Consider the following 25,635-nt stretch of genomic DNA (forward strand, 5'->3'; position numbering starts at 1 on the left):
GCAACGATTATGCTTTTTTCACAAATGCACTTTTGTTAAATCATCCCCCGTTTGGCGAAGTTGGCTGTCTTTGTTAGGAAGAAAGTCTTCACACAGTTCGCAACGAGCCAAGCAGCCCAAACTGCTGCATATACCCTGACTCTGTTGCACAGAATGCAAGAGAAGTGACACAATTTCCCTAGTTAAAAGAAATTCATGTTAGCAGGCAATAAAATATGCAGGTTTAAAAATATATACTTGTGTATTTATTTTAAGAAAGGTGTTGATGTTTATGGTTAGGTACACATTGGTGCAACGAGTGCTTTTTTCGCGAATGCGCTTGTTAAATCACCCGTTTGGCGAAGTAGGCTATGATTCAATGATAAATTAACAGTCACCGCATCGATTATATGCAACGCAGGACAAGCTAGATAAACTAGTAATATCATCAACCATGTGTAGTTAACCTCACTCGGGTAGGGGGCACTATTTTCACCTCCGGATGAAAAGCGTGCCCAAAGTAAACTGCCTGTTTCTCAGGCCCAGAAGCTAGGATATGCATATAATTGGTAGATTTGGATAGAAAACACAAAAGTTTCCAAAACTGTTAAAATAGTGTCTGTGAGTATAACAGAACTGATATGGCAGGCGAAAACCTGAGAAAAATCCATCCAGGAAGTGCCTATACAGTATCCCATGACTTAGGACTCAAATTGCACTTCCTATGGCTTCCACTAGATGTCAACAGTCTTTAGAAATTGTTTCAGGCTTGTATTCTGAAAAATGAGGGAGTAAGACTTCTTTGAGTGAGTGCACCCTGGGAAGTCGCCAGACCTGCGCACGACCGAGAGCGCGCCTTTCTTGTTTTTCTTTTATATTGTTGACGATGCTATTGTCCGGTTGAAATATTATCGATTATTTAGGCCAAAAACAACCTGAGGATTGATTATAAACATCGTTTGACATGTTTCTACGAACTTTACAGATACTATTTGGATTTTTCGTCTGCCTGTTGACTGCCTTTGAGCCATTGGATTACTGAACAAAACGCGCCAACAAAACGGAGGTTTTTGGATATAAAGAGGGACTTTATCGAACAAAACAAACATTTATTGTGAAACTGGGAGTCTTGTGAGTGCAACCATATGAAGATCATCAAAGGTAATGTTATCGCTATTTCTGACTTTTGTAACTCCAATACTTGGCTGGTAACTGTTTGTAATGTTTTGTGTGCTGGGCGCTGTCCTCAGATAATCGCATGGTATGCTTTCGCCGTAAAGCCTTTTTGAAATCTGACACCGTGGTTGGATTAACAAAAAGTTAATCTTTAAACTGATGTATAACACTTGTATGTTGTATGAATTTTTATTATGAGTATTTCTGTTTGAATTTGGCGCTCTGCAATTTCACCGGATGTTGGCCAGGTGGGACGGTAGCGTCCCACATACCCATAAGAAGTTAAGATTGATTGTTTTTTATAAGATATGTTTAATACTAGCTAGCACCTTACCTTGGCTCCTTGCTGCACTCGCATAACAGCTAGTCAGCCTGCCACGCAGTCTCCTCGTGGAGTGCAATGTAATCGGCCATGATCGGTGTCCAAAAATGCCGATTATAGATTGTTATGAAAACTTGAAATCGGCCCTAATTAAAAATCGGCCATTCCGATTAATTCGGTCGACCTCGAGACAAGAGTTACAATTGATATATTAATCTAATTTGTTTATATTTTTTCCTCCCCAATTTTGTGGTATCCAATTGGTAGTAGTTCCAGTCTTGTCTCATCGCTGCAACTCCCGTACGGACTCGGGAGAGGCGAAGGTCGAGAGCCATGCGTCCTCCGAAACACAACCGCACTGCTTCTTGACACAATGCCCATCCAACCCGGAAGCCAGCCGCACCAATGTGTCAGAGGAAACACTGTACACCTTTCCTCACATCTGCCTTTTTAAAAGGAAGAAAAGTTTTTCCCACTTCTAGTTTAATATGAAGTGTATTGTTGTGGTTTGTTTGTTGTCGTCGTCATCTTGCTTCCATAACAAATCTCATCAGATTGGGTCTGCTGTATGGTCGGGATATCTCCCTAAGGGTTGGCCCTCTAACTCCCTGACCCTGTAACTTTGCAGTGAGATTGCCAAGATGATAGGGCAAAAATGGTTTAAACTGTGTATTCTTATTCTCTTTGACATTTGTTTTAGAAATTTGTATTCAGAATATTGCTAGTAGTAATCATTTGTCATACAGTAAATCATTTGTCTGGATTTCCTGAATCAGAAATGCCCTAAACTAAACGGTTGTTCTGGTCAAGCCTCTCTTGAGGTTATGGTGAAGGTGACTACAGATGGTATCTAGATGCATGAAAGGGTTATATAATTTGACCAAGAACAGTCGGAACCTCAACCCCCCCCCCCCCAACTGTCTGAAGCAATGGCGACAATGGCGTTCAGTATGGTCCTGCACCACTTCTACCGTGAGACCTGATTCCGAGCCAGCCTACCAGTACACAGCATCCAGTCAAAGCCTTCAACTACCTTTTCTCTCATGCCTTTTTCTCTCAGGTTGTGCGACATGAGTCCACGTGGAGTGAGCATGGAGAGAGATCCTGTCAACTTCTTTCATGCTGCTGGTGTACTGGTAGGAAAATGGACAATACATAACGGACTGTAAAGGACAGTGAACATGTGCCATTCGGGAGGACGAACTGAAACACTATCTGAAGAAGAACATGAAGACACGCCAGAAGGATGAGTGCCGGGAAACAGGGGGAGGTCAACCATGCCCGTAATTGATTTAGCCTTATCCAAAATTATAGGTGACCATTGCTGTACATTCATACCCTGGGTGAGGATAACTTGACTATTGTAGTGGAACATCAGAAAGCAGCAGTGATCTCGCAAACTAAACACCAACCAGACAATGATTGGAATCCGTTTTGAAGGGTTCAGTTATTATTTGGTGTTATGGGAGCTACAATATTTAATTGATTGATTTATGGCTTGGAAATGTGTTTTTTCAATAAATACTTATTATAACGGTCTAAGGCACTGCATCTCAGTGCAAGAGGCATTACTACAGTCCCTGATTCGAATCCAGGCTGTATCACATCCGGACGTGATTGTTCTTAACCTCTCTGGGCTAGGCGGGACGAATTCGTCCCACCTACGTAACAGCCACTGGCAGCCTGTGGCGCGATTTTCAAAACCTTAAAAATCCTATTACTTCAATTTCTCAAACATATGACTATTTTACAGCTATTTAAAGACAAGACTCTCGTTAATCTAACCACACTGTCCGATTTCAAAAAGGCTTTACAACGAAAGCAAAACATTAGATTATGTCAGCAGAGTACCAAGCCAGAAATAATCAGACACCCATTTTTCAAGCCAGCATATAATGTCACCAAAACCCAGAAGACAGCTAAATGCAGCACTCACCTTTGATGATCTTCATCAGATGACAACCCTAGGACATTATGTTATACAATACATGCATGTTTTGTTCAATCAAGTTCATATTTATATCAAAAACCAGCTTTTTACATTAGCATGTGACGTTCCGAACTAGCATACTTCCGGGGAATTCGCTAACATTTGACTAAATTACTCACGATAAACGTTCACAAAAAGCATAACAATTATTTTAAGAATTATAGATACAGACCTCCTCTATGCACTCGATATGTCCGATTTTAAAATAGCTTTTTGGTGAAAGCACATTTTGCAATATTCTAAGTACATAGCCCAGGCATCACGGGCTCGCTATTTAGACACCCGGCAAGTTTAGCACTCACCATAATCATATTTACTATTATAAAAGTTTGATTACCTTTTGTTGTCTTCGTCAGAATGCACACCCAGGACTGCTACTTCAATAACAAATGTTGGTTTGGTCCAAAATAATCCATCGTTATATCCGAATAGCGGCGTTTTGTTCGTGCGTTCCAGACACTATCCGAAATAGTAAAGAAGTGTCGCGCGCATGGCGCAATTCGTGACAATAAAATTCTAAATATTCCATTACCGTACTTCGAAGCATGTCAACCGCTGTTTAAAATCAATTTTTACGACATTTTTCTCGTAGAAAAGCGATAATATTCCGACAGGGAATCTCCTTTTCGGCAAACAGAGGAAAAAATCCCAAAGGCGGGGGCGGTCGGGTCACGAGCATAAGCCCAGTGTCCCTTGATCGGCCACTTGAGAAAGGCGATAATGTGTTTCAGCCTGTGTTTCAGCCTGAATGACGACATTCTGTTTTTTCCCGGGCTCTGAGCGCCTATGGACGACGTGGGAAGTGTCACGTTAGAGCAGAGATCCTTAGTAAATGATAGAGATGGAAAAGAAGTTCAAGAAATGGTCAGACAGGCCACTTCCTGTAAAGGAATCTCTCAGGTTTTGACCTGCCATTTGAGTTCTGTTATACTCACAGACACCATTCAAACAGTTTTAGAAAATTTAGGGTGTTTTCTATCCATATGTAATAAGTATATGCATATTCTCGTTACTGGGTAGGAGTGGTAACCAGATTAAATCGGGTATGTTTTTTATCCAGCCGTGTCAATACTGCCCCCTATCCTAAACAGGTTAACTGACTTGCCTAGTTAAATAAAGGTTAAATAAAAAATAACTTGTGTTAAAAAAGTTGTGCAGCTAAGCTGTTGACTGACCCCTGAAGGAGACACCTCAGAACCCTATTTACCGGATTTATTTCCTATGCCTGATTACATGTCTGATGAAGACTATGATAATCCATAACAACAAGGTAAAAACATTTGACCTAATGGTGCAACATAACCTCCGCCGTGAGCATGGCCTATGGACATGTGAATGGTGCTCCCAAGGTAGAGTGAACCTTAACCTGCTCCAGAGCACTCAGGAGTGTTCATCATGGATCTCTCTGTACTTTGCTCTGTTCATCTTTCCCTCGATCCTGACTAGTCTCCCAGTCCATGCCGCTTAAAAACATCCCCACAGCATGATGCTGCCCCCACCATGCTTCACCGTAGGGATGCTGCCAGATGTGATGCTTGGCATTCAGGCCAAAGAGTTCAATCTTGGTTTAATCAGACCAGAGAACCTTGTTTCTCATGGTCTGAGAGTCCTTTAGGTGCTTTTTAGCAAACTCCAAGCGGAATGGCTCCCGTCTGGCTACTCTACCATAAAGGCCTGATTGGTGGAGTGCTGCAGAAATGGTTGTCCTTCTGGTAAGTTCTCCCATCGCCACAGAAGAACTCTGGAGCTCTGTCAGGGTGACCATCGGGTTCTTGGTCACCTCCCTAACCAAGGCCCTTCTCCCCCGATTGCTCAGTTTGACCGGGCGGTCAGCTCTACAAACAGTCCAAACTTCTGTCATATAAGAATGATGGGAGGCCACTGTGTTCTTGGGGACCTTCAATGCTGCAGAATTTTTTTGGTACCCTTCCCAAATATGTGCCTCGTGTGACGACCCTCCCACTCTGTCTGCCGTATTCTCTTGTTTCCTTATTAGGATGTCGGTGGGCGGAGTTGGGAGGGTCGTCAGCTACATGGGAAACACCTGGGCCCGGGTGTGTCCCATGATAAATAGACCTCTTCCACATTGATTGGAAAGACTCTCTCCATGCAGACACTTTTGTTGATTTCTGTTGTTGTGGTAGTTTTGTGGCTTTTTGGTTGTTTGCTTTGGCACCCTTCAACACCTTGCATTATTACATTTCTGCATGCAAAACACTCCCTTACACTACTGATTACACACACCATTGTTTATTGTTCTTAGTTTACTTTAGTTAATAAATATATATTTTGGTATTCCTTGTCTCCACGTTGTCTCCCTTTTGTTATGAACTTTGAGCCGGTTCGTAACACTCAACACAATCCTATCTCGGAGCTCAACGGACAATTCCGTCGACCTCATGGCTTGGTTTTTGCTGTGACATGCACTGTCAACTGTGGGACCTTACATAGACAGGTGTGTGCCTTTCCAAATCATGTCCAATCAATTGAATTCACTACAAGTGGACTCCAATCAAGTTGTAGAAACATCTCAAGGATGATCAATAGAAACAGGATGCACCCGAGCTCAATTTCGAGTCTCAATACTTATGTAGATAAGGTATAGGGTATAGGGTATTATAAGGTATTGTGTGTAGATTAATTAAAAAAATATGTTTTCCTCATCAATTTTAGAATAAGGCTGTAATGTAACAAAATGTGGAAAAAGGGGTCTGAATAGTTTCCAAATGCACTGTATGGTGGATAGGTACAAGGTCAGCACAGTACATATCATGGGTATATAATGTTATGGAAGCATTGCGTCCTGATAAACCATCTTGGATCTCTTCTCATCCGATCAAACTACACTGCTCAAAAAAATAAAGGGAACACTTAACAACACAATGTAACTCCAAGTCAATCACACTTCTGTGAAATCAAACTGTCCACTTAGGAAGCAACACTGATTGACAATAAATTTCACATGCTGTTGTGCAAATGGAATAGACAACAGGTGGAAATTATAGGCAATTAGCAAGACACCCCTAATAAAGGAGTGGTTCGGCAGGTGGTGACCACAGACCACTTCTCAGTTCTTATGCTTCTTGGCTGATGTTTTGGTCACTTTTGAATGCTGGCGGTGCTTTCACTCTAGTGGTAGCATGTGACGGAGTCTACAACCCACACAAGTGGCTCAGGTAGTGCAGCTCATTCAGGATGGCACATCAATGCGAGCTGTGGCAAGAAGGTTGCTGTGTCTGTCAGCCTAGTGTCCAGAGCATGGAGGCGCTACCAGGAGAAAGGCCAGTACATCAGGAGATGTGGAGGAGGCCATAGGAGGGCAACAACCCAGCAGCAGGACCGCTACCTCCACCTTTGTGCAAGGAGGAGCAGGAGAAGCACTGACAGAGCCCTGCAAAATGACCTCCAGCAGGCCACAAATGTGCATGTGTCTGCTCAAATGGTCAGAAACAGACTCCATGAGGGTGGTATGAGGGCCCAACGTCCACAGGTGGGGGTTGTGCTTACAGCCCAACACCGTGCAGGACGTTTGGCATTTGCCAGAGAACACCAAGATTGGCAAATTCGCCACTGGCACCCTGTGCTCTTCACAGATGAAAGGAGGTTCACACTGAGCACATGTGACAGACGTGACAGAGTCTGGAGATGCCGTGGAAAACGTTCTACTGCCTGCAACATCCTCCAGCATGACCGGTTTGGCGGTGGGTCAGTCATGGTGTGGGGTGGCATTTCTTTGCGGGCCGCACAGCCCTCCATGTGCTCGCCAGAGGTAGCCTGACTGCCATTAGGTACCGAGATGAGATCCTCAGACCCCTTGTGAGACCATATGCTAGTGCGGTTGGCCCTGGGTTCCTCCTAATGCAAGACAATGCTAGACCTCATGTGGCTGGAGTGTGTCAGCAGTTCCTGCAAGAGGAAGGCATTGATGCTATGGACTGGCCCGCCCATTCCCCAGACCTGAATCCAATTGAGCACATCTGGGACATCATGTCTCGCTCCATCCACCAACGCCACGTTGCACCACAGACTGTCCAGGAGTTGGCGGATGCTTTAGTCCAGGTCTGGGAGGAGATCCCTCAGGAGACCATCCGCCACCTCATCAGGAGCATGCCCAGGCATTGTAAGGAGGTCATACAGGCACGTGGAGGCCACACACACTTCTGAGCCTCATTTTGACTTGTTTTAAGGACATTACATCAAAGTTGGATCAGCCTGTAGTGTATTTTTCCACTTTAATTTTGAGTGTGACTCCAAATCCAGACCTCCATGGGTTGATAAATTGGATTTCCATTGATTATTTTTGTGTGATTTTGTTGTCAGCACATTCAACTATGTAAAGAAAAAAGTATTTAATAAGATTATTTCATTCATTCAGATCTAGGATGTGTTATTTTAGTGTTCCCTTTATTTTTTTAGGAGTATATTATCCCTATTGTGACGATACGTAGCACTCCCTCTAGTTTAACCAGGCTAGTACTTCTTTCTCTGCTTTATCCCAGTATTCAATCTTCTGGGGATTGTTTTGTGGCTTTTTTATATTGTGTACATGGGATTTTAAATCACTTTCACTGTTAGTAAGGCCAGTAAATCGAGACTGCCAAGTGACATCACATACCACAGAAAAGTATTGTGTCAGAAAAATGATGAAGATGTTTGGCAGCAGTCTTTCCTGCTGTTACCTTGAGAAATATTACTTTAACTGTACATTTCTTTAGCGTATGAGGACAACATCTAGCCGTTTATAAATCGAGAGAAACCCCAGAAACTCTTTTTTTTTTTTAAATAGACACATCCTAGAATAATAATCAACCAAAACAATAAATGAAATACTAAAGACCATACCCGAATTAATCTTCTTGAAAATGTGTCGTATGACACTTTAATCGTTCCCATTCAAATGTATAACTCTCTTCTGGGTACAAATAAAAAGTCAGTAATTCTCCACATCTGGGTGTTGGCCCTCTAACTGAGAAGTAAATGCTGGTCGTAAGACAACTCCCCTCCTCCTGGCTGCCTGGTGGTCTGCTCTGCCTGGCTCCTCTGGCCATGGAAGGGTGCACGGCTGGCCACATGTTTGTAATTAGTGGGCGGTTCAAAGACTGTGGATCTCAGTGGTTTAAAGTTTCAACTGAGTCAGCCCATGTTAAAAGGGAGGGATATACAGCAGTTTAATAATCAGGGCTTGAAGAGAGTCAAGAGCCTCAATAGAGGCTAGCAGGACCTGTCCGGATTAGAACTGGGCTCTAATCAGTATGGCGTATTCTCATTGTGGGTTAAAACCAAGAACCTGTAGTAAAGAGCTTGACGTAAAGAAGACTCAGGTCCTAATCTTGAAGTGCTTTGAAAACTGAGGACTTTGTTTCATGAATCATATGCTGTACATGTGTGATCTCGTAAGTCCTCATGAACTTACTGGAAAAGCCATATTAGAACAAAATATTGTGCAAGTATGCATGTGTGTGTGTATATATGTGTGCAAGAGTGTGTGTGGTGTTTGAGAAACCTGGCTGGTGTCCTGGGAAAGCCAAGGGTAAAGTACCGAGGTCCAGTGAAAGTAAACACACTGTTCGGTGGAAACCTACAGCAGGCGCCTCAGGACACTAAACAGAATATGAATCTCACAACCCAAATGGTGGGAGTAGCTATATACATCCCAGGTTTATTGAGCAAGAATACTCAAAAATGTCAATATCAATTTGCTTCATGTCTTGCTTCATGGAATCATGAAGGATTCCTGTTATTGGTTGACTTTTTGTATTATTATTCCGTTTGTAAATCTGAGACATTCAAGGGTTTTTCTTAATTTTGTATTATTTTTTACATTGTAGAATAATAGTGAAGACATCAAAACGGTGAAATAACATATGGAATTGTGTAGTAAGCAACAACAACAAAGTGTTAAATCAAAATATATTTTAGATTTTTCAAAGTAGCCACCCTTTACCTTGACAGCTTTGCACACTCTTAGCATTATCTAAACCAGTTTCATGAGTTAGTCACCTGGAATGCATTTCAATTAACAGGTGTGTCTTGTTAAAAGTACATTAGAGAATTTCTTTCCTTCTTAATGCGTTTGAGCCAATCAGTTGTGTTGTGACAAGGTAGAGGTGGTATACAGAAGATAGCCCTATTTGGTAAAAGACCAAGTCCATATTATGGCAAAAACAGCTCAAATAAGAAAAGAGAAACAACAGTCCATTATTTTAAGACATGAAGGTTAGTCAATCTGGAAAATTTCAAGAACTTTGAAAGTTTCTTCAAGTGCAGTCGCAAAAACCATCAAGTGCTATAATGAAACTGGATCTCATGAGGACTGCAACAGAAAAGGATAACACAGAGTCCTCTGCAGCAATCAGCCCAAATAAATGCTTCAGAGTTCAAGTAACATCAACAGTTCAGAAGAGACTGCATGAAATCAGGCCTTCATGGTCAAATTGCTGCAAAGAAACCACTATTAAAATGACAACAATGAGAAGAAGAGACTTGCTTGGGCCAAGAAACACGAGCAATGGACATTACACTGGTGGAAATCTGTCCTTTGGTCTGATAAAATCTAAAATTTGGACTTTGGCTCCAACCGCTGTGTCTTTGTGAGATGCAGAGTAGGTGAACGGATGATCACTGCATGTGTGGTTTCCACCATGAAGCATGGAGGAGGTGTGATAGTGTGGGGGTGCTTTGCTGGTTACACTGTCATTGATTTATTTAATTCAAGGCACACTTAACCAGCATGGCTATCACAGCATTCTGCAGCGATACGCCATCCCATCTGGTTTGCACTTAATGGGACTTCAATTTGTTTTTCAACAGGACAATGACCCAACACTGATATTACATTTTTGGCCGATACCGATATCCGTTATTTCCCTTGCCCCAAAAAATTATACTGATAACCAATATTGCATTTTTTTGCGGCCTTTTAAGCATTCTAGTACAGTTAAATAGTTAACACACACACACGGACGCAGCGATCTAAGGCACTGCATCTCAGTGCAAGAGGCGTCACTAGTCCCTGATTTGAATCCAGGCTCTATCACATCCGGCCATGATTGGGAGTCCCATAGGGCGGCGCACAATTGGCCCAGTGTTGTCCGGGTTAGGCCGGGGAAGCCGTCATTGTAAATAAGAATTTGTTCTTAACTCGCCTAGTTAAAAAAAAGGTTACACACACACACACACACTCCACACGGACCCAAAAAATATTTTGTTGGCATTTACGCATGTCCCCATTACCAGTAAAACATAATCAAAAACGATTTCTTTCACTTACTTGCTGTGCTGTTTCATTGTTCAGTCATTTAATTCTCAACCAGGATTTCTATGGAATGCCGTTTGGGTCCTTGCGTGTCAAATAACACTATTTGACGTGTCATAAGCTTGTTGATCAATCAGGATCTGAATATGACTGCACGTCACATAATAATTTAACACGTTCATACATTTTTTTATGTAGTTATTACACAGATTACACTATCACTCGTATTTCTTCATCGATACTTATGCTATGATGCAGGTAAAGTTGTCTCGCGCACCTACAGTGCTGGTCATTTAAAAAAAAGCTATCTAGCTCATGGATGCAAACAATGTTCTTCCCCAAAAACAAAGCAAAACGACAATTTGTTTCAGTAGCTACAGTTATCTAGCTAGGTGTCATCTAAAATAACCCTCATTTATAAGAGTTCTATTTTGTTTAATGGTGGTCAGACCATCTATGAAGCAGGCCACAATAAGGATTAGCCACAATAGTGGAATTTGCGTTTAGCCTTCAAAATAAAAGTATGGCATAATTCTACTATATGTATTCATTTGTCACTGTCAAACTTTTATTTTGAAGGCAAACCGCAAATTCCACTACTGTGCCTAATTATTTTTGTGCCTAGCTTCACAACACATATCCTGGGCCGGTCGAGCGTCACTAGCCAGATGAAGCTAGCTGGCTGCTTATAACATTAGCTTTGGGCAAAAGGGTTAAGTAGCTGGCTAGCTATTTAAACTCAGCAAAAAAAAGAAACGTCCCTTTTTCAGATAATTTAAAAGATAATTTGTAAAAATCCAAATAACTTCACAGATCTTCATTGTAAAGGGTATAAACACTGTTTCCCATGCTTGTTCAATGAACCATAAACAATTAATGAACATGCACCTGTGGAACGGTCGTTAAGACACTAACAGCTTACAGACGGTAGGCTAAAGTCAGTTATGAAAACTTAGGATACTAAAGAGGCCTTTCTACTGACTCTGAAAAACACCAAAAGAAAAATGCCCAGGGTCCCTGCTCATCTGCGTGAACATGCCTTAGGCATGCTGCAAGGAGGCATGAGGACTGCAGATGTGGCCAGGGAAGAAATTGCAACGTCTGTACTGTGAGACGCCTAAGACAGCGCTACAGGGAGACAGGACAGACAGCTGATTGTCCATGCAGTGGCAGACCAAGTGTAACAACACCTGCACAGGATCGGTACATCCGAACATCACACCTGCGGGACAGGTACAGGATGGCAACAACAACTGCTCGAGTTACACCACGAACGCACAATCCCTCCATCAGTGCTCAGACTGTCCGCAATAAGCTGAGAGAGGCTGGACTGAGGGCTTGTAGGCCTGTTGTAAGGCAGGTCCTCCCCAGACATCACCGGCAACAACGTCACCTATGGGCACAAACCCACCATCGCTGGACCAGACAGGACTGGCAAAAAGTGCTCTTCACTGACGAGTCGTGGTTTTGTCTCACCATGGGTGATGGTTGGATTTGGGTTTATCGTCGAAGGAATGAGCGTTAAACCGAGGCCTGTACTCTGGAGCGGGATTGATTTGGAGGTGGAGGATCAAATCAAAGTTTATTTGTCACGTGCACCGAATACAACAGGTGTAGACCTTACAGTGAAAAGCTTACTTACAGGCTCTAACCAATAATGCAAAAAAATTATTAGGTGAACAGTAGGTAAGTAAAGAAAACAGTAAAAAACAGGCTATATACAGTAGCGAGGCTACATACAGACACCGGTTAGTCAGGCTGATTGAGGTAGTATGTACATGTAGATATGGTTAAAGTGACTATGCATATATGATGAACAGAGAGTAGCTGTAGCGTAAAAGAGGGGTTGGCGGGTGGTGGGACACAATGCAGATAGCCCGGTTAGCCAATGTTCGGGAGCACTGCTTGGTCGGCCCAATCGAGGTAGTATGTACATGAATGTATAGTGAAAAGTGACTGTGCATATATGATAAACAGAGAGAAGTAGCAGCGTGAAAAAGAGGGGTTGGGGGGGGGTCACACAATGCAAATAGTCCGGGTAGCCATTTGATTATCTGTTCAGGAGTCTTATGGCTTGGGGGTAAAAACTGTTGAGAAGCCTTTTTGTCCTAGAGTTGGCACTCCGGTACCACTTGCCATGCGGTAGTAGAGAGGACAGTCTATGACTGGGGTCTTTGACAATTTTTAGGGCCTTCCGACACTGCCTGGTATAGAGGTCCTGGATGGCAGGCAGCTTAGCCCCAGTGATGTACTGGGCCGTATGCACTACCCTCTGTAGTGCCTTGCGGTCGGAGGCCGAGCAATTGCCGTACCAGGCAGTAATGCAACTAGTCAGGATGCTCTCGATGTTGCAGCTGTAGAACGTTTTGAGGATCTCAGGACCCATGCCAAATCCTTTTTGTTTCCTGAGGGGGAATAGGCTTTGTCATGCCATCTTCACGACTGTCTTGGTGTGTTTGGACCATTCTAGTTTGTTGTTGATGTGGACACCAAGGAACTTGAAGCTCTCAACCTGCTCCACGACAGCCCTGTCGATGAGAATGGGTGCATGCTCGGCCCTCCTTTTCCTGTAGTCCACAATCATCTCCTTAGTCTTGGTAACGTTGAGGGTTAGGCTGTTATTCTGGCACCTACCAGCCAGGTCTCTGACCTCCTCCCTATAGGCTGTCTCGTCGTTGTCGGTGATCAGGTCTACCACTGTTGTGTCGTCTGCAAACTTAATGATAGTGTTGGAGTCGTGCCTGGCCATGCAGTCGTGGGTGAACAGGGACTACAGGAGGGGACTGAGCACGCACCCTTGGGGAGCTCCAGTGCTGAGGATCAGTGTGGATCTGTCATGGTCTGGGGCGGTGTGTCACAGTATCATCGGACTGAGTTTGTTGTCATTGCAGGCGTTCTCAAAGCTGTGCGTTACAGGGAAGATATCTTCCTCCCTCATGTGGTACCCTTCCTGCAAGCTCATCCTGACATGACCTTCCAGCATGACAATGCCACCAGCCATTCTGCTCGTTCTGTGCGTGATTTCCTGCAAGACAGGAATGTCTGTTCTGCCATAGCCAGCGAAGAGCCCGGATCTCAATCCCATTGAGCATGTCTGGGACATGCAGGTGCCTTGGTGGAAGAGTGGGGTAACATCTCACAGCAAGAACTGGCAAATCTGGTGCAGTCCATGGGGATGAGATGTACTGCAGTACTTAATGCAGCTGGTGGCCACACCAGATACTGACTGTTACTTTTGATTTTGACCCTCCCTTTGTTCAGGGACACATTATTCAATTTCTGTTAGTCACATGTCTGTGGAACTTGTTCAGTTTGTTTCAGTTGTTGAATCTTATGTTCATACAAATATTTACACATGTTAAGTTTGCTGAAAATAAACGCAGTTGACAGTGAGAGGACATTTCCTATTTTGCTGAGTTTATTTTCATGAACTGAAGTTCAATTTCAATAGGCGAACAACAATACAAGGATTCCTAAATCATTGCTAAGAATAATGAAAATGACTGCAGTTTCTTACTGGTCGTTGTTTTCAGGCTGGTTGTATTGGTGCTAGCTTGCTACCAAGCTAACGCTAGCTACCCCAGAAGTTGCGGTCAAACAAATGATGCTTTATTACCAACGAGGTATTGTAAACACATCGTTCATGGCTGGAGTTTGCAGACTTTTTTGTACAGCTTTGACAGTGCTACTGTATCTTTTTTGACACGCAAAGACCCAAACGGCATTCCATAGTATGTATGTCATGAAGCTAATAGCAGTGACGCTATTACGACACGCAAAGACCCAAACGGCGTTCCACAGTATGCATGTCGTGAAGCTAACAGCAGTGACGCTATTACGACACGCAAAGACCCAAACGGCGTTTCATAGTATGTATGTCGTGAAGCTAATAGCAGTGACGCTATTACTGTGTACCTCTGGTAGGGCAACATCTGAAAAATAGCGCACTTGATAGTGTGTACCGGTGCTCGAACAGTCGGCGAAAGCCAACATCACCCACTACAGAGAACGGTTGATTGTCAAGGGCAATGAATTCCATTATCTTGACTTTAATGGATTTCGCTTTTGAGTTGTCTTGCTGAAATGTTCTTACTCTTTCAAATGACTGCTCGACTTGTTGACTGCTCAATCCACACAGCAGACATTGTTGGCAAGGTTAGGGATGCTGTTTTGCACGTGTAGTGCAAAATGTTACGTGGCGTCATTATGTCATGTACCTACGTTATATAGGTATGCACGGCAGCTTTGACATCGGTATTTTAACATCGGCGTTAAACTAGACATCAGGCCGATACCGATGTTGGCATTTTTAGCTAATATTGGCTGATTCCGATATGTTCACCGATACATCGTACATCCCTACCCAACACACCTCCAGGCTGTGTAAGGGCCATTTGACCAAGGAGGAGAGTGATGGAGTGCTGCATCAGATGACCGGGCCTCCACAATCACCTGACCTCAACCCAATTGAGATGGTTTGGGATGAGTTGGACCACAGAGTGAAATAAAAGCAGCCAACAAGTGCTCAGCATATGTGGAAACTCCTTCAAGACTGTTGGAAAAGCATGAAGCTGGTTGAGAGAATGCCAAGTGTGCAAAGCTGTCATCGAGGCAAAGGGTGGCTACTTTGAAGAACCTCAAACATAAAATATATTTTGATTTGTTAACACTTTTTTGGCTACTACATGATTCCATATGTGTTATTTCACAGTTGTGATGTCTTCGCTATTATTCTACAATGTAGAAAATAGTAAAAATAAAGAAAAACCCTGGAATGACCAAACCTTTGACTGGTATCATATGATATGTATTCATTTGCGGATGTCGATTATCTCTTTCGTATAATATGTTACGAATTTGCAAAATGTACAACATTTTCAGAATTTGCTAAACGTATTGTAGCGACCCGCACAGACAGTTGTGGGTTATGTGTTAGGCTATTAGTGGGTTGTGTCGTACTTACCAGTGTTCGCGGGGTCAAGCCAATCAACCTGCTATCTGCCAATCACGGGAATGCCTGGAATGTTCTGATACCGGGCAGCCTGGTGGTTGGCGGAGTGGCGTGAAGGGGGGTTGGGCAGGGGGATGGAGCATTGGAAGTTAAGACCGGGTTTAGCCATTGTTCTCTCTCTTACGTCTGGGCTTCACAAGAGAAGGTCACGGTTGGTTTGTAGTGTACCTTTCATTTATTTGACGTGGGCTACGGCCAAACAGTAGCCTGTGTTAAGTTGGGTTAATAAACCGTCCATTCGTTAACTCCATCCTCTGTCTGGACAATTGTTCCTTCATGATCTAGTCAGGTCATTACACTGGTGTCAGAAGTAAAAACGTGTATAAAAGTTAGCCAGCTAGCTGACTTCGGTGGCTAGCTAACATAGGTGAGAACGGGGTTGAAAATGCTTCAAGGGAATCCAAAAGTGAAGGTGGAGGTAGGGGACGATTATGGCCAAGGAGGTGCGTGTGCATGGACGTCAGAGGATCTGGCTGAGGAGATCGCCAGGGCGTCGGATCCCAGAGGCCGCTTGAGGGAGGACGTTAGAGTGATGGCGGCTGAAGCGGGCATGAGTGCTTCGTCTAATGTGTTTCGCGCGGATTCTGGTGGGCGGACCGAAGGGGTGACGTCGACGCCGGCGGGACGAGGAATCTGGGGCTCAGGATGTAAACAAACATGGCGGCGCCCAGCCCCCAGCTGCGTCCGTATCCGTTAAGACCCCAAAGTATTCCGGTAAGGCGGATTGGGAAGCTTTTCATGCTCAGTTTGAACTGTTGCTCATTTTAGGGGGTGGTCGAATGAAGATAGGGCACTGCAGTTGGCTTTATGCCTGACGGATGATGCTCTGGCCTGTTTGATATTGATTAGCCCCGAGGACAGACGCGATTATGGTGCCTTAGTGGGAGCACTGAGGAGGCGCTATGGACAGTGTGTACAGCCCGGGCTGCTGCGCTCCGAACTGAGTAATAGACGCAGGCAGCCTGGAGAGCCTCTACGGGTGCTAGCTAATGACATTGAGAGCCTCTCTCGGCGGGAATATGCTCACATGCCCCCCTACGTGCAGAGCGAGCTAGCACGGGACCAGTTCATACAGGTGCTTTCTCCTACGGAGCTGCGCATACAGACCCAGCTGGCTCATCCTGAGTCATTGCAGATAGCCTTGGAGATGGCTTTGGAGAGGGAGCTGGTGTGGGCTGGGGCTTCAGCTGGGTCTTTGGTGGGGGCGCAGGGAGACAGACCCTCTGGGGGAGCTGGGGGGCAGAGCAGCCCAGAGCCGGAAAAGCCTGCATGCGTGGCTGATATGACAGAACTCATTCGTGCTGTGTCGCTACAGGTGGAACGAAACACACGCCGTGGTCCCCGGGTCTGCTGGGGTTGTGGCCAGACAGGCCATCTGCGCCGAGATTGCCCCAAGTCCCCCGGAGCTCAGGGAAACGGCTCGGGGTCCGCATTGACCGGGTAGTGCGGACCCCTGGCTTTCTATCCCAACCACCACCATCTTCTTCAGGAGGAGCCCACCGGCCCAGACGGGGAAGCAAGGCTCCACTTCCCCCAGAAGCAGACGTGGGCAAGCGGACGGAGCCTGTTGTCGTGGTGGGCCGGACCTGTGTTGGGGACTTTTGTCATGTCCCTGTGGAGGGGGTGCCCTGCTCTGGCCTGGTGGACACTGGGTCCACAGTAACCCTGGTGAGGCCAGATATTGTACCAGGTTGGATTCAGTGTGAGCCCACAACTGTGCAGCTCCACACAGTCACAGGTGAGCTGGCACCCATGAAAGGGAAGGGAATAATGACTCTGACAGTAGGGGGCAGGACTGTGTGTCATCCCGTGTGGGTGGCGGTTGTGCAGGACCCTTGTATCCTGGGGTTGGACTTTCTTAGGAGCACAGGCTGCCAGTTAGACCTAAATGGGGGCACACTGAGCTTCCAGGGAGGGCCTGCAGTCATCATGGCCCCCCCTAATATCACATACACTCAACCCAACAAACCCTTTACTCCAACAGTTAAAGCAGCAGAGACTCATGGCTGCCCCCCCTCCCCCACATCTGTGTGTGACTTTTCCCCAGCCCCCCTGTCACCTACGGCTGTGTGTTACATTCCCCCAGCTACCCCCACGACACAGCCCTCCGTGAGCCCGGGCCGCACCCTCCCAGCCCAGCTACCCCAGATGGGAGAGGAGAGGACACTGTCTGCAGTGAGGGAGATATGGGGGAGGAACTGTGTTGGTCTTGACCCTGAGCAGCAGGAACGGTTGTGGCAGTTGCTGTTTGAATTCAGAGACAGCTTTGCGCTGAGTGAGGAAGAGGTGGGTCAGACTCATCTGGTGCAGCATGAGATCGACACAGGTGATGCTCGACCCATCAAGATGCGTCCCCGCCGTATCCCGCTGGCACGCCAGGAGGCGGCAGACAAGGCTGTGTTGGAGATGCAGCGGGCAGACTTCATCGAGCCCTCAGACAGCCCCTGGGCGGCGCCGGTTGTCATGGTTCCTAAGAAGGGGGGCAAGCTGAGGTTCTGTGCGGACTACAGGCGGCTGAATGAGGTGACCAGGAAGGACTCATACCCCATACCACGTATCGATGAGTCGCTGGACCTGGTTAGGGGGTCCTCCTGGTTCTCCTCACTAGACCTCCGCAGTGGCTACTGGCAGGTGCCCCTCTCTCCAGAGGCCAGAGCCAAAACTGCGTTCTCCACTAACAGAGGACACTGGCAGTTCAAGGTCCTGTGCTTCGGCCTGTGCAACGCTCCAGCTACTTTTGAGCGTTTGATGGACAGGGTGCTGGATGGCATCCCCCGACAGCAGTGTCTGGTATACCTCGATGACATCCTGGCCCATGGCAGCTCCTTCCAGTCAGCTCTGGTGGCGCTACGGAGTGTGCTGGAGCGGGTGGCTGCCGCAGGTCTGAAGCTCCACCCCGAGAAGTGCCACTTCATGAGGAGAGAGGTGTCCTTCCTGGGCCACCGAGTGGGGAAGGAGGGGATCAGCACCATGGAGGACAAGGTGGGGGCTGTCCGAGACTGGCCCACCCCCACCGACCAGCGTCAGCTGAAGAGCTTCCTGGGCCTGGCCTCGTACTACAGGAGGTTTGTACGGGGCTTCTCAAGCGTCGCTGCTCCCCTGAACCGCCTGCTGCCGAAGGACAAGGCCTTCACTTGGACAGGGGAGTGTGAGGAGGCCTTCAACACCCTCAAATGTGCACTGATCGAGGCCCCTGTGCTCGCCCCCCCCTGACCTCACCTTGCCCTTTATCCTGGACACAGACGCGAGCAATGTGGGCATGGGTGGGGTGCTGGCCCAGGTGGGGCCAGAGGGGGAGAGAGTGGTGGCGTACTTCAGCAGAACATTTAACAAACATGAGCGCCGCTACTGTGTCACCCGGCGGGAGCTCTTGGCTGTTGTGGCTTCCATCAAACACTTCAAGTACTACCTGGGTGGCCTGCCATTTACTGTGAGGACTGACCACCCTGCTCTCCAGTGGCTCATGTCGTTCAGAGAACCAGAGGGGCAGGTGGCACGCTGGTTGGAGGAGCTTCAGCCGTATGACTTCACAGTGGTGCACAGGGCAGGGGCACGCCACTCCAACGCCGACGCCATGTCCCGTCGGCCCTGTACTGCAGATGGCTGCCGCCACTGTGAACAGAGAGAGGGACGGGAGAGAGCGCTGAGTGCAGAGGAGGGGGTCTGTGCCACAGTGTGTCGGGTGAGCGGCCCTGTCTGCTGTGAGCTGCAGACTGTCGACGTGGCTGAATGGGGGCAGCAGCAGGGACGGGACACAGACCTACAGCCAGTGCTACAGTGGGTAGAGGCACAGGTGAGGCCACCATGGGAAGAGGTGACAGCGCTCTCACTCGCGACCAAAGGGTTGTGGTCAAAGTTTGAGAGACTGCGGCTGGCTGATGGCGTGCTACAGCGGGCATGGAAGGAGTCAGCTACGGGAGAGGAGAGGTGGCAGGTGGTGGTCCCAAAAGCATTGCGGGAGGCGGTGCTCCAGAGTACTCATGGGGGGGTGGGGACTGGACACTTTGGGGTCACAAAAACACTCCGCCGCCTCCGTCAGGGCTTTTACTGGGGGCAGCACAAGAGGGATGTGGAGGACTTTTGCCGCCGCTGTGACAACTGCACAGCAAGAAAGGGCCCCCCAGGCCGCTCTCATGCTCAGCTCCAACAGTTCCCAGTGGGGGCTCCCATGGAGAGGGTGGGAGTGGATGTAGTTGGGCCGTTCCCCACCACAGACAGTGGAAACCGCTGGGTGCTCACGGCTATGGACTATTTCACAAAATGGCCTGAGGCCTATGCTCTGCCTGACCAGGAGGCAGAGACCACCGTCGATGCCCTGACAGCGGGGATGTTCAGCAGGTTTGGAGCTGCGGAGTCCATCCACAGCGACCAAGGCAGAAACTTTGAGTCCCGTGTGTTCGCCACCATGTGTGAGAGGCTGGGTATGCACAAGACCCGCACTACTCCTCTCCATCCTCAAAGTGATGGCCTTGTGGAGCGCTTCAACAAAACGCTTGGACAGCAGCTGGCCATCGTCTCTGCCAAACACCAGCATGACTGGGACAAGCACCTGCCTATGGTCCTCATGGCATGCCGTTCCGCTGTCCAAGACTCCACCTCCTGCACGCCTGCCCTCCTCATGCTGGGGAGAGAGATCCGCACCCCTGCGGAGATGGCGTTTGGTCGTCCCCTGGATAGCCCTCATGTTCCCCCGGGGCCGGAGTATGCCCGAAGACTCCAGGACCGCCTGGAGACAGCCCACAACTTCGCCAGAGAGCAGCTGGTGAATGCAGGTGTGAGGCAGAAGAGGCACTATGACGTGCACACCCGAGGAAGGCACTTTGTGGCTGGGGAGCTGGTCTGGGTCTACAGCCCCCTAAGGAAAAAAGGCAGATGCCCCAAGTTGGACAGTCACTGGGTGGGGCCCTGCAGCATCCTGGAGAGGGTAGGGGAGGTTGTGTACCGGGTGCAGCTTCCTTCCAGGGGGAGAAAGGTGGCACTGCACTGGGACAGGTTAGCCCCATACAGAGGGGCCGCTTCTCCCCAAACCCCAGGGACCCCCACAATTCCCCTCTCTGGCAAGGACATTCTCCAGGCACCCACCCCCAGGTGCCGTCGACAAGGCTCCAGACGGCCCACTCCCCCTGTCTCCCTCCCTGTGTCACCGCGTGGTTCCCCGGTGCCACGGACTGTATTCCCCGTTCCCGCTTCCTTGTCCCCCATATCCCTTCCTTCATCCCCTGGGTCCCAGAGAGCAGCCCCCTGCCACGGATGGAGCCCCCTGTTTCACATCTGGACACTCTGCGAACATCACGGCCACGCAGGCAAAGGAGACCTCCGGGTCGCTTCAGAGACTTTGTTTGTTCCCTCGGGGACGAGGGACTTTGTGGTGGGGGGGCTGTGTAGCGACCTGCACAGACAGTTGTGGGTTATGTGTTAGGCTATTAGTGGGTTGTGTCGTACTTACCAGTGTTCGCGGGGTCATGCCAATCAACCTGCTATCTGCCAATCACGGGAATGCCTGGAATGTTCTGATACCGGGCAGCCTGGTGGTTGGCGGAGTGGTGTGAAGGGGGGTTGGGCAGGGGGATGGAGCATTGGAAGTTAAGACCGGGTTTAGCCATTGTTCTCTCTCTTACGTCTGGGCTTCACAAGAGAAGGTCACGGTTGGTTTGTAGTGTACCTTTCATTTATTTGGCGTGGGCTACGGCCAAACAGTAGCCTGTGTTAAGTTGGGTTAATAAACCGTCCATTCGTTAACTCCATCCTCTGTCTGGACAATTGTTCCTTCATGATCTAGTCAGGTCATTACAGTATGTTACAAATTTGCAAAATGTACAATATGTTATGAATTTGCTAAATGTATGATACAGTATGTTACGAATTCCAATTTGTTGTGGCTAACGCTAGCTAGGTGGCTAACGTTAGCTAGCTCTAGGGGTTAAGGTTAGGATTTAGGTTAAAGGGTTAGCTAAAAGGGTTAAGGTTAGGGGAAGGGTTAGCTAACATGCTAAGTTGTTGCAAAGTAACTAAACAGTAGTAAGTAGTTGCAAAGTTAATTAGCTAAAGTTCCCCACGATGAGTTTCAAACAAGCAACCTTTGGGTTGCTAGGCATTCACGTTATACACCTACCCATCCACTCAGACCAACCACCCCTCCTTTTGTTTTTGCCTTAAGTAATTAAGTAAGTAAGTAAAGTTGAGTGTCCCGGCATTACGTTTACTATGTTATGTTAGTCTATGAGACCAGTCTGCATTGCAACACTCTCTAATATTGCCATCTGTTGTAATATTTCACAACTCTGAACAGATGTGTGCAGAATGATTCCTGAAGAGAGTTGACTCATGTCTGACAAGACATATTGCCCAAGTGCACGCAAGCTGATTGTTGAGACATTGCGCTGTAAGTAGCGCACGTAGGCTACTGAGACATTCTTGAATGTAAGGATATAGTAATTGCAGGTTCAGACAACCACAAAGTCAATGGCTGGCACAGGCAAGTAGGGAAGTGAACCCAGGTCGCTGGCAAACACCCTACCTGTCACACCAAAGAGGTTAACTGGCTTGGTGGGAATTGGTGAGGATCGCTAAACGGCCCCTCCAAATGGGAAGGCAGGTCCTTGTGCTTTGACGTATCATGGCCCCCTCACAAGTCCCGTCGTGCGTTCTGATGGCCTCATGGCCACCATCTCACTTCTGACACCAATGTAGTAAAACAGCAGGGCAGGGAAGTAAACCCAGGTCCCTGGTGTGAAATGCAAACACCCTACGAATCGTGCCAATTGGATTAATCCGCTAGGTGAGAATTGTAACATGGCTCATATATGAAGGATCACTACTATATAGCCATTAATGATGGTACATCATTGCCATTAGGAGGCACTCTTTCCTCTGGTCTAAAAAAAAGTATCCCAATGACCCAGGGCAGTGATATGGGACATTGCCCTGTGTAGGGTGCAGTCTTTTGGATGGGACGTTAAACGGGTGTCCTGACTCTCTGTGGTCACTTAAGATCCCATAGCACTTATCATAAGAGTAGGGGTGTTAACCCCAGTGTCCTGGCCACCTAATCATCCACAGCTTCCAGTTGGCTCATTCACCCCCTCTCCCATGTAACTATTCCCTAGGTTGTTGCTGTAAATTAGAACAGGTTCTCAGTCAACTTACCTGGTAAAATAAGGTTTAAAAGAAATACAATGTAAAAATACCTCATCAGCTTAGTTTAACTGTCTTACCCAATGTCATTGTTCCTTTATGTAATTCAATAGCATATCAAATTTGATAACATAAACACCTGCTCGCTTGCAATAGCCTATGAACGAATCACTGAATGTGTGCCATCCAAAAGATAACATGCCACAAATGAATTGAAATGTAGGCTATACATGCTGGTACTTGACTTTAAAGTTTGGCTAGGTTACATTGTATCATCATGCGATATAACATCACCAAGAATGCAGACTGCGTAGGTACACTTGATCCTAGTTTTACCATAGCCTACCCAGCCTGAAAAGTTACAGTAATTCCACTCACCGCAACGATGACCATGCGGTTCTTTGACCTCTTTTTGTGGACCTGTCCACTCTGTCTCATCTGATTGTCTCGACCAGGTGAACCTAGTAAATTGGCAGCCTGCTCAGTCGAAAGGTCATCTGCTTTGGATATTTCCATTCTGCATAAAGTTTTTCCCGGGAGTTTGTAACAGAAAGGTTTTGCAGATTTGAGAGAAAATAGTCTGGTCTCTTTTCCTTTGGACTTTGTAGGGCTCAATGAAGAACCTCCTTCTTTTTGTGTTGACGTCTCGAAGTTAGCGTTGTAGCCTAATCCTTATACAACATGTGCAGCCAGCTGAGTCAGGGTGAAGTACATTATTGGAGTAGTACCATTAAAAAGTAAATTACAAGACTACCGCGGCCAAGTCCTGCCACACCACCCTCACGCATGGCAGAGGAAACATCGAAAATAGACGCCACAATAGGTATGGAGAGCTAGAGTTGGACGTTTGTAATTATGTTGAGAGGACATTTGTAATTAGCCAACATTCGCTTTATGTACAATAATTACTCACTGTAATTATTACAATAGACTACCTCAGACATGTATAAAGACAGTTAAACATCAGTTTGAAGGTGGTGTACTGTTTAGGCTATACAACTCAACAAGGAAAATTCTACAAGTTCAGATAATGCATCACTGCCGCCACCTTTTGGTGATCATGAAGCTTGCAACTTCCTTGCAATCGCTAACCTTCAAGACTCCTATGGCTACTGCCAGTGCTTCATTTGTAGATTGGGAGGTGCCGGAACAAAAAGTGAGCGCGAGAGTTGGCTGACCGGGGGAGTTCTGAGGTACCAGAAAGCATTGCATGCATATCAGCGCATTTGCGTTGTGGCATAGAGCAGTAGAATAGAAGCACTTACAGAAGTTGCACACGGGGAAACATTTTTGTAGTCTATTATCCGGGGAAATATTTGCCTTTTATAAACACATTTCGTGCAACTCTACGTCATTTTACATGACTGGAGACTTTGGCAGCATCTTTTTAAAATACCGCACAAAACGACCAACTGAGAACCTGAGATCAATAAAAACGGCCTTGTCATGAATCCATCTATAGCCTAGGCCTAGGTGGAGACATATTGTAGGCTTCAATATGAGGAGGAAATTATAGTCCTAAAAATGCTTTCCAGTTTCACTGACTCACACACTGATGCGCAGCTCACTCCCTTGCTGGCAGATGCGCTCGTGCCAAAGCCTATTGCTCTCTCTCTCTCTCTCTCTCTTTTGTAAAATAATCAATGGCGATATTAGCATGTACATCTTAGTGGGTCAAACAAACACAAAAGTATGCATGCTAGCAAAGCCACTACACAACACGACACTAAACAATACATTAATTGCACTATAATGGTGGCAAACAGTGCCCACAAACTGTTAGGGCCTACATAAAGCTGTCCCAACAGCAGAGCTTTCTTTACAGCACCATGGAGTGAATGTTTACCACCACTACACCTGGCAATCAGCAGAGCCTTGTCTGGCAGCGAAACAGTTCATTCAGCCTCATTTACTGCCTTTTAAAAAACATAGCTGATATGGCTGACTTGCTTAGAGAAAAAGTTATGTGGTTTCTACTGACAATTGAGATGTACAAACTATAGCATAAGGGAACGATGAGTGGATAAGAGGTAATCCGTAATTTTTATTAAGACATTAATGAGCGAGCTAAAACAGACGCACTCAATGTAACTATTTGTTCAGCACTTTTTAAAAGTATAGCGACAGAATTCAGAACATGGGCTGTTCTTACAGCAGACAATGAAAGCTCTTGCAATATTCAATGATGACATTTCTCTAAAACAGGCTATAGGCTACATGTGCACCAGCAAGTCAGAACAGCAGGCTAAGTTATGAGGGGGGAAAGGGACCACATTATCAGGGTGAGGCACATGAGCTACTAACAGCTTACTACACAACATACACTTAGTATTGCTTTCTTAGCTACAGTCTACATATCTCCCAGGCATATTACATAATTTATGCAGCAGCATATAAGACATTGTTGGACTCACCTTGTTGTGCTGTGCTCACTTGAACAGGAAGGTGGCATGGTGATCCTTCTTGTGGGCAAATTCTGCCATCAAAGTCTGGCATTCTCTGGATGTATAGTGCTTTCAATAAAACTGGGAACTCTGAAAAAAACAAGGTCAAATCATGACGTCAGTGATCTTCAGGTTGGAGCTCTAGAAAGAGGCCCAAGTTCCCGACTTGGAATTCCGAGTTGGATGACCTTTTCAAAAAGGATTTTCCCAGTCGGAGCTCGTTTTTTCCCCAGTTCCCAGTTGTCTTGAACGTGGAAGAAGTCATGCTGGATTGATAGTATGGCCAATGTATTCAACCTTTTCTGGCCCATGGTGTTGCATGTG

At 46.5% G+C, this 25,635-nt stretch overlaps 1 protein-coding gene across 2 annotated transcripts in view; it reads right to left on the reverse strand.

The window, feature by feature from the left end:
* The window catches only part of enpp1 (ectonucleotide pyrophosphatase/phosphodiesterase 1), a 58,389-nt gene extending 34,723 nt beyond the window's left edge, over nucleotides 1-23,666 (reverse strand). The window contains exon 1 of one of the 2 annotated variants that reach the window (XM_014143992.3): nucleotides 23,246-23,666. In XM_014143992.3, the coding sequence (XP_013999467.3) occupies nucleotides 23,246-23,383 (138 nt within the window). In that variant the 5' untranslated portion in view covers nucleotides 23,384-23,666. Of the gene's footprint in view, nucleotides 1-8,309; nucleotides 8,463-23,245 lie in introns of those variants that run through there. The other variant, XM_045695607.2, reaches the window with a different exon arrangement.
* Nucleotides 23,667-25,635: the final 1,969 nt, after the last annotated feature.

The sequence above is a fragment of the Salmo salar genome, chromosome 15 (genome assembly GCF_965601325.2).
Source record: "Salmo salar chromosome 15, fSalSal1, whole genome shotgun sequence".
Lineage (NCBI taxonomy): Eukaryota > Metazoa > Chordata > Actinopteri > Salmoniformes > Salmonidae > Salmo > Salmo salar.